Below are 16,572 nucleotides of genomic sequence, written 5' to 3'. Positions count from 1 at the left end.
CCCTGCACTGAGACACTTATACCCTCAAATATGAGAACAGGCCATTGTATATGGAACTATTGGGGTGGTGGAGCTGCCTAATAATGTGTGATTATAATAATAATGTGTGATGACAAAATTGCTTCACGGGCAGGGCTGGGTCTTCAGGGAGGTAAGTGAGGTGCTTTGGGTGCTAAATTTATGAGAATACGGAATCTCCTTACAGCCTCTCCGTGCTATTGTGGGCATAATCTTGCCCAATCCTCAAAGCAGCCCTGTGACAAATGTGTGCATTTTAAGGTCTCCTATGCCACAGGTGCCCATGCTAAGACACACAGATTAAGAGACTTCTCTAAGCCACAGTGGTAGGCGGGAGTGCAGTCAGCATGGACTCAGCACATTAAAATTCAAAGTTAATGCTCTTTCCGAAATTGTTAGAGGGACTGAAAGAGCTCATTTTTCTTCCAACTTTTTATTTTTTATTTATTTATTTATTTTTGAGGTGGAGTCTCATTCTGTCACCCAGGCTGTTGTGCAGTGACGCAATCTCAGCTCACTGCAACCTCCGCCTCCCAGGTTCAAGTGATTCTCCTGCCTCAGCCTCCTGAGTAGCTGGGGTTACCGGTGTCGCCACCATGCTCGGCTCATTTTTGTATTATTAGTAGAGCCGGGGTTTCACCATGTTGGCCAGGCTGGTCTCGAACTCCTGACCTCAGGTGATCCACCCATCTTGGCCTCCCAAAGTACAGGCATGAGCCACGACGCCCAGCCTTCTTCCAACTTTTTAGAAGTGAGGATTCATGAAGACTTTAAGATGTTTATGTAATATTGTATAATAATTTTTTATTGTATGACTTACTCAATTGCTTTTGTATAACTGAGTTTGACTTATTTGGAATTTGCCTTCTTATGGAACTGCACCTGAAGCTCCATTAGATGACTTACGGAACATCTGTCTGGCCTGTCCCTGCACACAATTTCCAGTTCATTGACATCCTACTGACTTGGAGGTTTCATGCTTTTCCTAGATGAAGTTCCCTCTGCCTGTATCACGTTTTGGTCTTTTGCCTGTCTGGCTAAATCTTACTGTTCTTTCAAAAGGAATCTTTCCGAGAAAGCTTCTCTGTCCTCCTGCATTGGATTAGGTGGTGTATCTGTGTCCTGAACCCACAGCAGCAGGCACCTGTATCTACAACGTATTCCACTTTGTGGATAATATTGATGCCCGTGTCTGGCTCCCTCGGACAAGGCTGTGAATTCGTTGTAGACAGAGACAAAGCCTTGTTCACATTTCACTCCGGTACAGAACACGGTATTTGCAGAGTTGATGCTTAACATATACACGGGAAAATGAAAACATGAGTGAGTGCGGAGATGCCAGCTGCCTCCGCATCTTCTCCAGGCATTGAACACCTCTCATGCTGCAAGGCAGGGTGGGGTCTCGTGTGCTGTCATATTTCACAGGGTGACGATGGATCACGTTTTCTCATCAGTCTCTGTTTCCTCTTGCTTTCCTCAGATGTGCTGTGTCCTAGCGTTCGTGTAGAAGGAGATCGCTTTAAGCACACCAATGGAGGAACCAAGGAAATCACAGGTAAGGGAAAAACAGCAACCACACGTGCTGTCTTTGGTGTATGATTTGCTGAGCCTGAGCATGACCCTAGTCAATTCAGGGCAGCCTCACTGACCCTGTTCTTGTTCCCATATTTCACCAGAGTCCTGATAAAATGGTTTGAATCGTGCAGGTGGCAGCTCTCATCAAAGAACCATCCAACAGGAAAGAACATACATTCACATTTTCCATTTGGCAGGCTGTGGATATTCTATAGGAGTCACTCAATAATGCATGAGAATGAATGAGTTTGTAAAGAAGCTGGTGAATGAGTAAGCAAATGATTGGCAAAGTGAGCAAACGACTGAATAAATCAATGTGTTTTGGAGTGAAAGCGAGAGTGAATCAGAGTTATAAATACATGAGTGAATCAATGGGTGAGAGAACAAAGAGACACGTGACGACAGACCCAGCAGCAGAAAGAAATACCGCAGAGTCTCACCAAAGGCTGTCAGGCATGTGACAGAATAGAAGGCTGCGAGAGTGCGGGGGACAGCCGAGGCGGCTCCCCACCATCCCAATAACATGGATCCAGCCCTCCCTGTGGCTGGGCACCCTGCTCAGCACTTCAAATACATATGACAAAGAAATTTTCTTCTCTCCCGACTCCCAACCAGGAAGCCACTGCAGGACAGCAGCCCTGCTCTTCTTGCCAATGACCCTGCACTGGGTGTCCCTCCTCTTCCTCCTGCATCATCTTGGGTCCAATTCTAAGCACTTATGTGTCCCCATCCAAGCAGGGAACCATGTGAGGTCAGGATGAGGTGTTCGGCAGGCCCTGGCATCCCTGCTTGTGTCCCAGGGACCTTGCCATGTCACTGTGCTCTGCTGTCTTAAAGATGCCTGCATCTGCGTCTTGTGCCTGGGGGAATTTTCTGGAATGGTGGAAGGCTGCTCTGCCTACGTGCACAGTGGGGAAAAGTTGCCAGGGAGTGAACAACCCCCAGGAGCAGCTCTCAACCAGCGACCTTTGGTATAGAAGCACCCCGGCTCTACTGCTCCTAGGGTGGGATTGTTCTGAAGTCCACGTTTGACCCCATGTCCCAGAGTTTTCTTTTTTTTTTTTGAGACGGAGTCTTGCTCTGTCGCCCAGGCTGGAGTGCAGTGGCTCAGCTCACTGCAAGCTCCGCCTCCCAGGTTTACGCCATTCTCCTGCCTCAGCCTCCCGGGTAGCTGGGACCACAGGCGCCCACCACCTCACCCGGCTAGTTTTTTGTATTTTTTAGTAGAGACGGGGTTTCACCGTGTTAGCCAGGATGGTCTCAATCTCCTGACCTTGTGATCCACCCGTCTCGGCCTCCCAAAGTGCTAGGATTACAGGCTTGAGCCACCACGCCCGGCCCGTCCCAGAGTTTTCTAGGGGCAGTCGTCCATCAGGGTAACTGGCTCATGCCATACTCTATCAGCCGCTTTCTTTCCCTGAATCCTGCCTCTACTCCCTGCTCAAGCACCTCCCCAATAAACTAGCACTTTCAGAGGAAACCAGAGACAGTGATATTCTTCAGAGGGGGCACCTGGTGTGAAGCTGGTGCCCAATGGGGTGCTATCACTGTCAGGGTTTATTCGTCTAATACATGAGATAAAGGTGACTTTCATCTTCACGTTGTTAACTTAATTTCCTTGAAATAAGTATATTTATATCTGAGCTATTAGGCTGGTGCAAAAACAATTGTGCAAAACGTTAATGGCAGAACCACAATTACTTTTGCACCAACCCAATACTTTGCCCAAGGTGTAATACCTCTGGGCATTTTCACTTCAAGACTCCTGCTTTTTGCCTTGGAAATCCCCAGCGAGGCTCTGGCTTTTGGATAATCTATTTTCTGTCCACTGGAGTGTGAATGTGTCTGCCCAGCTTTTCCCTGAGACCCCTCCCATGGATTTCCATCTTCAAAGCAAATTCTTACCTTATTGCATTATCTACCTGTGACTTTGGGAGCTATGAGTCCTTCATAGCAGTATCCCTCAAGTAATTCATTATCTAGCACACATATCCATAGAAGGGAATCCTTATGACCGTAATGTGATTAATAAGAGCAATAGTAATAATGAATGCCTCCTGAGCGCTTACTGTGTGCCAGAGGGTTTACATGCATTTCCTCATTTACCCTCACATCATATGAGATGCATTCCTCTATATTTTATATAAGATGCACTGTTGCACATTTTACAGTTGGGAAAACTGAGATACAGAGAGACTGAGCCACTTGCCTGAGTGTGTGGCAGAATCAGGATTTGCATTCAGACCACCACTCAGCAAAGCCCACATTTGTCATTGTTTTGCCACATGGAGTGGCCAGTCTTGGAGCTTGGACTGTACAATATGTATTTCTAGGTAACTGATTCAACAGAGTGAAGAAATGAAGTCATATTTGTCTTAAAAATCAGGCAAACTTACTCTGACCCTCAAAAGTTAGTCTCTTTTTCTGTGATAAGAAGAGAAAAATAGGCTGTGTTGCAATGTAGATTCTGAACTCTTCCCCTTGGACTGGCCACCCCGAGACAGGCAGCCCAAGAGAGGGGACATAGCACTTTTGCTGTCATTGCATCTACTTGGTGGCTGGAAGAGTTAAAAGAAAATTGCACTTCCCTTGCTGCCACCAGGCCCATCCAGACCACTATTGTCTTTTCTCTGGAGCGTTATAGCATCTCTATAACCAGCACGTCAACCTCCAGCACTGTCCTCTTCCCTCCCCTTCATCAAGTGCTGTCTTTCTGAAACCTGGATTCCTTGGCTCCTATAATCTAGTCCATGCTTCCTACTCTGCAGGAGAGGTTTTGACTCTTCTGTCCTAGCTTACTCATGAGTCTATTGGAATGCTTACTAGCCCCCAAAGATACAGTGCTCCCCTTAGCTGATGCTATTACCTCTGTGTGGTGTGACCATTCTCACCTTATTCTGGCAGTGAACTCCTATTCATTCCCCAAAGCCCAACTCAACAGTCATCTCCAGGAAACTGCTTGAAGCCCCACAGGGTGATTAGTTGCTCTTTTCACATTTTATTCTATTCTGAGAACTCCAATCTGAAGGCATTATAATTATTTGCTTCCCTGTCTACCTCCCCAGCAAGCATATGAGCTGTGTGAGAACAGGATTTGTTTATACTTGGGCTTTATTCTATGTGTCTTAAGAGAGTAGAGGACAGTACCTGGCACTTAGAAGGAATGTGACAAATGTTTGTTGAATGAATGGATGGATATATGAATGAATGAGTGAAAATAAGAAGCATTAATCAAAGGATGAAAACATGAATAGTTGGATGGGAGGCTGGATGGAGGGATGTACAAAAAGATGGATGGGAGAAGGAAGAAAGGAAAGGAGGGAGAAAGCAAGGGTGGAAACAGGCAGGCAGACAGACGAATGAACAAACAAATCTGTCTGCATCGTCAGTAACTCAGAATGAATTTAAAGCTTTTTCGTCATTCTGTAGACTGAAGAATAGCAATTATTTTCTACTTAAGAATAATTCTGGCTGGGCACAGTGGCTCACGCCTGTAATCCTAGAGCTTTGGGAAGCCAAGGCAGGTGAATTGCTTAAGCCCAGGAGTTCAAGACCAGCCTGGGCAACATAGTGAAACCCGGTCTCTACAAAAAATACACACGACAAAATTAGCCAACTATGGTGGTGCGTGCCCTATCTCTACAAAAAATACGCATGAAAAGATTAGCCAAAGCTGAGGTAGGCAGATCACTTAAACCCAGGAGGAAGAGGTTGCAGTGAGCTGAGATCACTCTACTGCACTCTAGCCTGGGTGACAGAGCAAGACCCTTTCTTAATAATAATATTGATGATAATAATAATAATAATAATAATAATAACTGATTCTTGCTGGGAAGATTCAAGTGTGTGTGTGTGTGTGTGTGTACTCACACTTGAAAATGCAGGACTTTGAACAGATTTCTTAGTCTATGGCATATGTGGAAGATCCTTCCAAAGTGTCTGTTTGGTGACTGGGACCTCGATTATGGGCCCTCCTGTGTCAGTCCACAGCCAGAGGAATCTTGAAGCCTCCCCTCCCTCTTTGGAGTCTTCCTGGAAAAGAAATCACAGTGCCACCTGGGCATCCTTCAGTCTGCAGAGCAAATACAGTTTGTGCAGTTCTGAATGCACAGAGAACCTGCTTTATCTACCGTCTCCTCTAATTATAACCAGCCCCGAAAAACTGCTCCAGCCATGTTCAGGCTGAAGAGTGAGTTATGAAGAGATGGAGCCTCAGATTTGCCAATTTAAATGCAGTCGGGTAATAGGGACAGCTTTTGTATTCTGGAAAAAATGCAGTCCCCAAAAGCCTCACCTCCAGGCTTTCCCATAAATGACTCTGGCTATTTTTAAGGCATATCTGGGCTGGGTCTGTGAGCACAAAGATAGGAATACATGCAGGAGATTGGAGGCATAGGTCTTAGATGGCCCGGCTGCTCACCAGCCAGACAGCCTTGGGTCAATCTTTTGACATCTCTGAGCCTTAGTTTCCTCACCTATGTAGCAGTGGATCCTACAGAATGTCTTCAAGAGCCCCTCTCAGGGCTAATAACCAAATGTTCTACAAATTCTAGCCAATAAAAGTGTTAGGCAACTTTTCTGGAAGTTTAGCTACTTAATGCTTAAAGCATATGTTAGGCATGTGCAGGTCTCAAATTTGGCCACAGACATCCTGGATTTCTTTCTCTTCCCACTTGGGTCCGCCATCCATATAGTCACCAAGTCCTGCCCATGGCAGCTTCTAAACAGCCCTCTAATTCAGCTGCTTCTTCCATCCCTGCCTCCTCACTTGCCCTCATCTCACCAGGCCTACTCCTGGTTGGTCTTCTTACCCGTCCATCCCCTGCTGCCAGAATGACCTTGGAAAATAGAAACCAGATGGTATTTCTCCCTCACGTTAAAGCCCTCTGTGGCTCCTCTTTGCCTGAAGGAAGAAACCCAATCTCCCCGATGGGGCCGACAGAGCCCAGCCTGACCCGCCCCAGTCCACCCCATTCCCAGCCAGTGTACCCTCGCCGTGGGTCCCGATGTCCCACAGTAGCCCAGATGCCTGTTCACGATTGCAACCTGAGCAGCCCCCACGTCATCTAACACATAGGAGGCCCGTTACAGTGGCTCGTGAATTCCTTAATTCTCTTCTCTCCTTTCACAAACGACCCTCAAATTCTCAAACAGGAACAGCAAAAGCAGCAGGCATTTTAAGTATGGAGAAACAGATCAAATCGTCCCTTTCCTCAAAGAGCTCTCCGTCTACTGGAGGAGGCAGCCCCAGAAACATAAGCTCTCTGCATCTTGCCCAGACCCATGGAAATCCCTAGAGGAACTAAGCCAGCTAGGCGGAGGGGCAGGGAGAGGGGGGCAGTGTAAGGGCAGCAGCAAAGTTCCATCCAGGTCGACCTTTGCTGGATGAGGTGAGGAGCGCACAGCAGGTGCCTGACACAGCAGGTGCAGCCAGTGACCTGGGCCATTGCTAAGGTCTCCTGACACCATGTGGTCCAGTGGCTTTCCTGGCTTCAGCGAGGTGCTCCCTCCATTTTTTGCATGAAACAATTGCTTTTTTTTTTTTTTTTTTTATCTCACAGTGCCTTTCATCACAGCCTGCTTTCCTCGGGAACATTTTTTATTCTCCTTCCCAGCCCTTATTTATTTTGGGCAATTTATCTTTTTTTTTTCTTGGTGCCCTTTGCTGCCACCTAGTTAATTCCTTGTTGTTCCAAGTTTTGTTGTATTCAACTCTTTGTTTTTGTTCACTGAAACCAATAAAAGTGGAACCAGAAAGTAGAGCATAGGCTTGCTTTTTGAAAACAAGTCTATTTCATATATTCTCTCCAATATGACTGCTGAGGGGAAAAGCAGATGAGGGTGTCAGTTTTTAGCGGTGTTTGATGGTGCTGTGAAGTAGAGGACCGGCCCACTTTGCAGTTCCCGGCTCTGACTTTGCCCCTCCCACTGCTGGGGCTCCTCAGGCCCCAGGACACTTCCAGACACAGGGGCTCCAATACAGGGGCAGCCCAGTGGGTTGTAAAAGGCCCCTCGTTGTATGGGGCCCAGTCAGTTCCAACAGCTGCTCCTCACTGGGCCTGCTTGGGAGCCCAGAGCTGTGGGGACTCTTCATGCTTCCGTCTCTAGGTAACACTGAGACTGCAGCCTCTGGGGCATTGAGGCCCTGTTCAGGTGGGCTGGGGGCTGTGCCAACAGCAGTGCAGTGAGACGATAAAGGAGAGGGGTGCTCTCAGCTTGCGTTCGGCGAATGTTTCCCAACGCCCAACTTAGGATCTCTGGGACTTCCCAGGATTCCCTCCTTGGTGGGCGTGGTGGCTGTTCCCAGTCATGCACCCTGGAGGCCTGGTCCGTATAACCCGAGTGAGAGAGACGGGGCTCTGGGGTGGTGGCAGAGCTTTTGCCAGGGGATCCAGCTTCACTTGGGTCAACAGGTTCCCACTGTGGTCCCCAGGCGGGGACAGTGGGGTTGACTGAGGGACTCCTGGGTGCTGGTTTCCCCCCAGGTATTTAATCCCATCATCACTCTTAGGTCTTATGACACCCCTGCAATAAATTATTCTCTCCATTTTTCCAATTACAGAAACAGGCTCAACAAAACCAGATAACTTCCTCAGTCTCCCAGCTGGAACTCTGTGTGGGAGCAGAGTGCCTTGGGCTGCGTTAAACATTGCTAATGCCCAATGTGCATTGTACCTTTACCTGAGATTAACCCCATGGCTTTGAGTAGGAACTGTGGCTGTTCTGTTACCTCCTGTCTCCTGGCATACTGAACAAAGGGATTCTTCACTGCATAAAATTGCACATTCAAATTAACTGTTATGCAAGAAATGCAGTTTGACTGGGACGCCTTCCAGCCATGGCACAAATTGGGGGAAATATGATCAATAGTTTTTGGTGCTAAAAACACAAAAGATGATCAAATTGCACCCAAAATTCTCCCAGTTTACAGATGAGGAGACTGATACTCAGAAAGAAAGTGACTCACCCAGGATCACAGGATGTTGGTGTCAGGGAGACCCACCCACCTCTCCATGCTGCATGTTTGTCTAGAGCTTGTGAAGGTTTAGAGGACTGATCATGCTCTCATTCAGGGAAAGGGACCCATTAGAGCATCCAGCATTTAGTGAGCAACTATTGTGTTTCAGGCATGTTCCTACACATTTTCTCATTTAAAACTCAAAGTGATTTTCCAAGACATGAATGTCTAATAGTAGAGTCAGAATGTATTGCCACTGGCAGACAGGCAGACACTGTGCAGGGCCATTGTCCTGTCCAGGCCTGGTGACTGGTTTTTCCTTTTCCTTCCTTCCCCTTCCCCTTCCTCCTCCCCCTCCCCTCTCCTCCCCTCCCCTTCCCTCCCCTTTTCCTTTTCCTATTCCTCTTCCTGTTTCCCCTTTCCTTTCCTTTCCTTTCCTTTCCTTTTCCCTTTCCCTTTCCCTTTCCCTTTTCCTTTTCTTTTCCTTTCCTTTCCTTTGTAACAGAGTCTCTCTCTGTTACCCAGGCTGGAGTGCTGTGGTGCAATCTCAGCTCACTGCAACCTCTGCATCCCGAGTCCAAGCAATTCTCCTGCCTCAGCCTCCTAAGTAGCAGAGATTACAGGAACCCACCACCACCCCTGGCTAATTTTTGTATTTTTAGTAAAGACAAGGTTTCACCATGTTGACCAGGCTGGTCTTGACCTCCTGACCTCAAGTGATCTGCCCACCTTGGCCTCCCAAAGTGCTGGGATTACAGGCATGAGCCACTTGCTTGGCCAAGTGGTTATTCTTAATGTCCCATTTGGTGGATGAAGACATGAGGTGCAGAGAGGTTGAGTAAATCGCCTGAGAGCTGGCAGGGAGAGAAAGTATGGGAACAGGGATTTGCATGTAAATTGTTATCACAGCCCGCCCTTGTCTACCACACTGTGTTATTATTATCCCAAACTGCAGAGGAAGCAAGCCCAGAGAGGTTGAGGCTTGTGCTCAAGGCCACACAGCTCATTAGTAGGACTTCATTCACTCAGGAGTATCTGGTCCACGTGCTGGGTGTTCTCTCCTCCACACAGTCTCTCCCAGGGACCAAGCCTGTGTTACAGCTCAGAGTGAGACCTGTGTTCAGTTTGACAGATCTGCACTGTGGGCTGGCCCTGCAGGTCCCAAGGATGGGGGATCGGGTGGCGAACTCAGCAAGCCAGGCCCTGTCCTCAAGCAGCTGGCGGGTGAGGAAAGCTGGCCTTGCTCAGCCTGTGCCCAGTGGCAGCCTCTCAGCGGGATCAACCCATGCACCACAGGGGACCTCGGTTGTGGGACTGTGGGTGCCTGCTCCCCCCCACAAACCACCCGTCTCCAGAGATGCTGAATCACTCACACTAGTGTATGTAAACAAGCATGGTTTGGAGGGTGCTTTTTCCATCTATCATGAAGCTTCTGAATACTGTTCCCATCTTAAGGACCCCATATCATTTAACATTATATCATGAATTCCATTAAATAGCCAGTGTGTGAAATGCTATTTGAAAGTGACATAATGGCAGCTCTTAGTCATTTTCCGAGAACTTGACAACCTCAGGATGGCAAGGGGCAGGGAATGGTCCAATCCAAAAAGTGCAGGGCTTCAATCCCAGAGCAACCTTGCCCTGCTCAGAACCCCCTTCCCAGACCATCGCAGGCCAGAGCAGGCCTCTACCTGGTAGCTTCCTCCCCGAGCACCTTCCCTGTCGCCCCAGCCCTGTTCCTCTCCAGTGCTGCCCCTGCTCACTGACTCTTCGTGCCTGGAATTGTACTGCACACTTGCACTGTGCATTTCCTGATTTCCTGGGGTCCCCACCGGTTGCAGTTCTCCTGGAGCCAGGATTTTGTGTTGGCGCCTGCTGCAACGCTGGAGCTCACAGGGCTTGGCATACTGCAAGCTCTCAAAAAGAGCTATTGAATAAATACATGACATCTATGGACAAAATGTCGTGTTAGAGAATGCTGCAATTGTGATGAGAAAACAGTAAATATGAAAAGCGCTCTGTTGCTGATTTACTGTATGTCAGGTACTTTATGAAGAACTTTGTATCATTTAAGTCTCATAGCAATGAGGTACATTCTAAAATAATCCCCTTTTTACAGATGGAAAAAACCAGTGCTCAGAGATGTCAGGCAACCTGCCTAAGGTCACCCAGCAAAGACACGGTGATTAGGATCACAACCCAGACCTGTCTAATTCTAATACTCAAAGTTTGCATCAGGACTACCTGCTGCCCTCCCTGGCATTTCTTACACAGTGCTTGGCATGGACCTGGCTCTCAAAAGCATATACTGAATGAATAAATAATCTCTTTGGGCAGAATTTAGTGGTAAAAGAGGCCAAGAGGCTTCAATCATTATGTTAGTCCTACAAGTTCATTTCCTGTTTTTCTTTTTTTCTTTTTTCTTTTTTTTTCAGTAGTGCCTTAGAATATTGGAAACAATGAGGAACTCTTCCTAAAGTCTCATAGGTTAGGTGCCAATATCGAGAAGGATATTATCCCTGGGGGTGCACAGATGGGCTTAGCCTGGTGCCTGCCTTCAGCCAGCTTCCCTGTAACCTGCTGAGAGCTTTCGCCAGTGTCTGAGAGAGACAGTTTCAGGCGGGTGTTGAGTCACAATGTTAGCCTCCAGAACAAGTGTTGTCCTCAGGCCCCTCTGAGAACCTGGTCTGCAGAAAGCATCCCACTGTGGGGGAATGTGGACGAGCATGTGCTGGTGGTTGTGGGAAATAACGCGTAAAAAGAAACCCACTGTATGAATTTCTCACCATATGCTGAGTACACATATTTAGGGTCTTACCCAATTGTCACAGAGCCCTACCCCGTAGGCATCATTGCTGTCCTTCCACGGTGAAGTACGCGAGACTCCTGTGGGTCATGTGACTTGCCCAGTGTCACATACACATGGCCGCTCAGGATCAAACCCCCGTCCTTACCCTCGACCCTCACCCAAGTCCAAAGCCCCTGATTTTTCTGTTACTTTACATTGACAATGCATATAAGGCCCTCTCTTAGAGGAAAATTAAACTGAACTAAGGAAAAACAAAACAAAATCCTTTCAAGTAATGCAGTCTCATGAAGACAGTTTATTCCTCTCTGATGTTTCTCTCTTTAAAAATCATGAAACTTAAAAGCTGCCAAACTTTACCCAAGTAAAGTCCAAATGCAAGGCAAAAATACGGCTGCAGAAAGGAAAGCCCTTGCTGGCCGTTTGCCCGCAGAGCCAGCCTGCGTGAGCGAAGAGCACACAACTGGGCTTCGTGAACACCAGGGCCCTGCGGCACTCACACAACCAGGACACCCTCCATTTGTCTCACACTTAACCACATGCACACACATTTTCTTGAGAAAGCCGGTGTCTGTGTTCTTCTGCACCTTTTTCCTGGAGTTGAAGCCGAAGATGTACATCTCATTACTCCGGTGCTTATTTTTCTCCCTGAATATGTATTTGAACAATTCCCTCCCAATCTGTTCTCCTGGGGCGGGATGGGCAGGCTGCCTTTGCAGAGAGCAGATGTGATTTTTCTTTGTCTTTTATACTCTTCCGTCTCCAAACTCATTCCCAGCTCTTCTCTTTGAACAGGTTTTGACCTGATGGATTTGTTCAGTGTGAAGGAAATCTTGGGGAAGAGAGAGAATGGCGTGCAGAGTTCTTATGTACGGATGGGATCCTTCCCTGTGGTGCAAAGTACTGAGTGAGTGGTCACTTCTCTTTCCAGACCAGGGTGTCGTGGGAAAGGGCAAGAAAGGGGCCAGCAGCCTCAGTTTCATACTTGGCACTGAGCCAGGCTTTAACCTACTCAGTGCCTGGTGAGGTTGCCCTGTGATGAAGCAGCTGAACCACTGGACCAGGGAATTCAACCTGTTTTTTAGCCAATCTATTATCATTGACTTCATTGGTTCTCTGCTCCTTCTACACCCATCTCTCCATACACATTTGGCATTAGCCATTCATTCATACATGTGTTTTTCTGTCCGTTCATGAAATAACAAACGGGGATGGTTTAGTAGTGCATAGCACCTACTAAGGACCTGACACTGCATTCATGGCAGGTGTGGCTTTGCCAGAATCATGGAGTGGCTTTGGCCAGTTGAGACTGAGTATCAGTGTTGACTGGGTACTTGGCTTTACACATTTCTGAATGCCCTTGTGCCTCAATTTGCTCATGTTTTCAATCCAAAGTGAATGTTCCTGCCTTGCAACATTATTGAGAGGACATCATGTAAAGATTTGTCCAGTTCCTGACACTTATTGGGCCTCCAGTCAGGAGCTAAAGATGATACCAAAATGAACACTCTATTCTTCTCATTACGGGCAGACAAATCTTTTGAAAGCAAAACTGATACTGTTACCCAATCCAGACCCCAAGAGCGTTCTTGGATCTCGTGCAAGAGAGAATTCAGGGTGACTCCGCAGTGCAAAGTGAAAGCAAGTTATTAAGAAAGTAAAAAAATAAAAGAATGACAGAGCAGCCCCAGGGGCTGCTGGTTGCCCATTTTTATGGTTATTTTTTGATGATATGCTAAACAAGGGGTGGATTATTCATGCTTCCCCTTTTTAGACCATAGAGGGGAACTTCCTGACATCGCCATATGATGGGAGGGTAGCAGTGAGGACAACCAGAGGTCACTCTCGTGGCCATTTTGGTTTTGGTGGGTTTTGGCCGGCTCCTTTACTGCAAACTGTTTTATGAGCAAGGTCTTTAGGACCTGTATTTTGTGTTGACCTCCTGTCTCATCCTGTGACTTAGAATGCTTTAGCCATCTGGAAATGCAGCCCAGTGGGTTTCAGCCTCATTTGACCCGGCTCCTGTTTAAGATGGAGTTGCTCTGCTTCACACGTCTCTGACAGTATCATGTCATGCGACCTCTCTTCCATCTTTAAACTATTAATATTTAACTGCTTCCAGTGTTCTTAGTAAACTAAAAGGCCAGGAAGAGGAAGGCCCCTATGTGACCCGGCCCCATCCTGCCTTTGTGGTCTCCTGGCTCATCCTCCAGTCTTCCCTGTGTGGCTCCTGTCTGTGTTCTAGGGCCTCCCAGGCACCCTCCTCTCACTGGGAGGCCTTAGTTCATGTTCTTCCTCACCTGGGACACCTGCCCTGCTCATCCTGCAAAGCATGCTCATCCATTATGCTCTCCAGATGCCTTCCTTGAATCCCCAACGTCAGGCCTTCCCCTTACCTACCCTCCTCCCAATTTGTACTTCTGTACACAATGTGTTAAAGTTGAAGTCACCTGATCCAATAGTCTTATCTCCCCTGCTCAATGAGAAGTCCTAGCAAGGAACTGAGTCTTGATTTCTGCTACAGTCTCGGCACCCAACTAAGCCCTGCCCAGAGTAGGGAATGAGGAAATATTTGCTGAATGAATGAGTCAACAGCCCGTAAGGAGTGAAAATGTTCTTTCAGATGCTAGTCTGGCAAAGACTGGCTTTGAATGCCAGCTCATAGAGTATGGGTTTCTGCATGTGTGTGATCCTTTTTGTTTTTTTAATTCAATGAGCATTCTCTGAGTGCCAGCTACACACAGGCACTGTTTCAGACCCTGAAGTCGTTTCATCCATGGCTCACAGTGTCTGCATTCCGAGAGCGATTTTACAGAAGAAGAAATGAGACAAGTCACTTCCTCTCTGAGTCTCGTTTTCATGAAACAAAGACAATAATCGCTGTCAGCCAACTCTTGAGAGTCACCTTCCCAGACATTGAGGTTCTCCCTCCACACACAGCCAGGTGCTGGGGGATGTGATTATGAATCACCTGGCCCCATGCTCATGTGGGGGGTGCACAGGGATGAGCAGAGTCTACACCCCATTTTCTTCTTCACTTCCCCTCACTTCTTTGCCTAATATGTCCAATTCACCACCCATTCTACTTGTAAGCAGGAAAAAATCGTGTGGAACTTTAAGAAAAAAAAATGCGAAAGAGAACGAACAAAATAACACAAATCTAGTGGAAGGGTCTAACCAAGGACCACTCTGTTTGTTAACCTTCTAAGGAGGCACTTGGATCAAAGAGCAAAGCAGCCGAATTCAGGCAATGCTCTGTGGAACACAGCATGGGACCCCGATTCTGGCTCATGGATTTGGGCTCCTTCCTGTTCTCTGAGAGTTGCTCTGAGGAGGAATTTCTACATTTGTTTTAATGGCAAAGCACCCAAAATAAAATCAAATTGGCAAAGCTCTTTCTTTTCAAGAAAGGATATTACACTTTTAATTTCTAAAGCTTTGAAATTTAAACACACGTACATACAATTTTAGTTTGCAAGTTAATTTTGTTCATAAAGAAAAGAGATGTCACTTTCAATATTTATATTTTTTTCTCACCTGTTTAACATTTAAAGGGCACCTTATCTAACTTACTTCTCACGACAATAACGGAAACGAGCAAGGCAGGTATTATACTTTTCACTTAGCTGGTACAACATTTGAGACTCAAAATGGGACAGTGATTTGTTCAACACCTCACAGGTCAGAGGAAGCAGAGGCTGGCCTCAAACTCAGGTCCTCTAATTACACACCCTTTTCCCTTCCACTGTCATCTCATATCTGCTGTATTATTTGTGGAAAAGATTGGATTCAGCTATTTCCTTTCTTTAGATGTTTTCTGTTAATGATCTTTTTTCTCCCTGATTAAAATGAGTAATACACACACACACACATATATATACACACACATGCACATATATTGACATATGTGTGTGTGTAACCTAAGCAAAAGTTATTATAATCAGGGGAATATAAAGTCATTAACAGATAAATCTGTACTTTTTCCTATGATATACTTGTCTGTGTGTATTTCAAAGGCATAAGAAGAAAGTGTGTTCAGGGGAAAAAAAATAGCATAATTGGATTTATTAAGAAAATAAGGAGAAAATGGCCGGGTGCTGTGGCTCATGCCTGTAATCCCAGCACTTTGGGAGGCCAAGGCAGGCAGATTACTTGAGGTCCAGGGTTCGAGACCAGCCTGGCCAATGTGGTGAAACCATGTCTCTATTAAAAATACAAAAAATTAGCTGAAACCCTGTCCACTAAAAATACAAAAAATTAGCCAGGCGTGGTGGCAGACACCTGTAATCCCAGCTACCTGGGAGGCTGAGGCAGGAGAATTGGTTGAGCCCAGGAGGTGGCAGTTGCAGTGAGCCAAGATCGTGCCATCCATTGCACTCCAGCCTGGAAGACAAAGTGAGACTCTGTCTCAAAAAAAAAAAAAAAAAAAAGTAAAGAAAGAAGGAGAAAATGATAAACAAAGCAACATATTGATCTGTGGCTACAAAGTCTGTGTCTGTGGATGCAGGTGGGGAGGTCCCATCTTCCTCCTGCATGGGCAGTGACTGAGGGCGTCTCTGAATACTGAGGGAAGCCCAGGTGCTGTGAGTGATGGGCCCTGTTCCTATTACCTGGATGTGATCCTGGGTGACATCCCCACTCAGAGAATGACTTTGAACAACTGGGCCATCATCTCCCAGCCTGGAGCTGTAAACAGAATCAGAATCTTGCTTGCAGGTCCTACAGCCAAACAAAGTCCCTGCGGATCTGCAAGTCTGAGAACCAGGAACTCAGACGCCTCCCCACTTCCCTTCCTGTCTGTCTGGCCAGGCAGGGTCCATCTCCTCCAGCAGGGAAGTCAATGTCATGTACATTCCTGAGGCAGCCCCCAGCTCCCAGGGCAGGATTGGGCTCCCCCACAGCAGGCTTTGCAGTTAAGAGTGCAGTCAACTGGTGATTAAGAGAAGAGCGCAGGAGAGCAGATCCCAGGTAGCCAGATGGCATGGAGTTAACCCCTCAGAGCCTGGGTGCCCTCAGCTATAGCACGAGGATCAAAATACCCGAGGATCAAAATACCGATTTTTTTTTTTTCCAGACGGAGTCTTGCTCTGTCGCCCAGGCTGGAGTGCAGTGGCGTGATCTTGGCTCACTACAAGCTCTGCCTCCCGGGTTCACACCTGTAATACCTTCTTTATACATTCTCGTGAGGAAGAAATTAGGCAATATGTGAAAAGAG

The 16,572-nt window shown here is 46.9% G+C and overlaps 1 protein-coding gene across 1 annotated transcript in view; it reads left to right on the top strand.

Moving 5' to 3' along the window:
- COL22A1 (collagen type XXII alpha 1 chain) overlaps positions 1 to 16,572 on the top strand; it is a 305,451-nt gene that overhangs the window by 36,606 nt on the left and 252,273 nt on the right. Inside the window, exons 3-4 of the mRNA XM_026454562.1 lie at positions 1,499 to 1,573; positions 12,153 to 12,264. Of these exons, the coding sequence (XP_026310347.1) occupies positions 1,499 to 1,573; positions 12,153 to 12,264 (187 nt within the window). The remainder of the gene's footprint in view (positions 1 to 1,498; positions 1,574 to 12,152; positions 12,265 to 16,572) is intronic.

This window comes from Piliocolobus tephrosceles, chromosome 7, assembly GCF_002776525.5.
Source record: "Piliocolobus tephrosceles isolate RC106 chromosome 7, ASM277652v3, whole genome shotgun sequence".
NCBI lineage: Eukaryota > Metazoa > Chordata > Mammalia > Primates > Cercopithecidae > Piliocolobus > Piliocolobus tephrosceles.
This window is presented reverse-complemented; position numbering and strand designations above follow the sequence as displayed.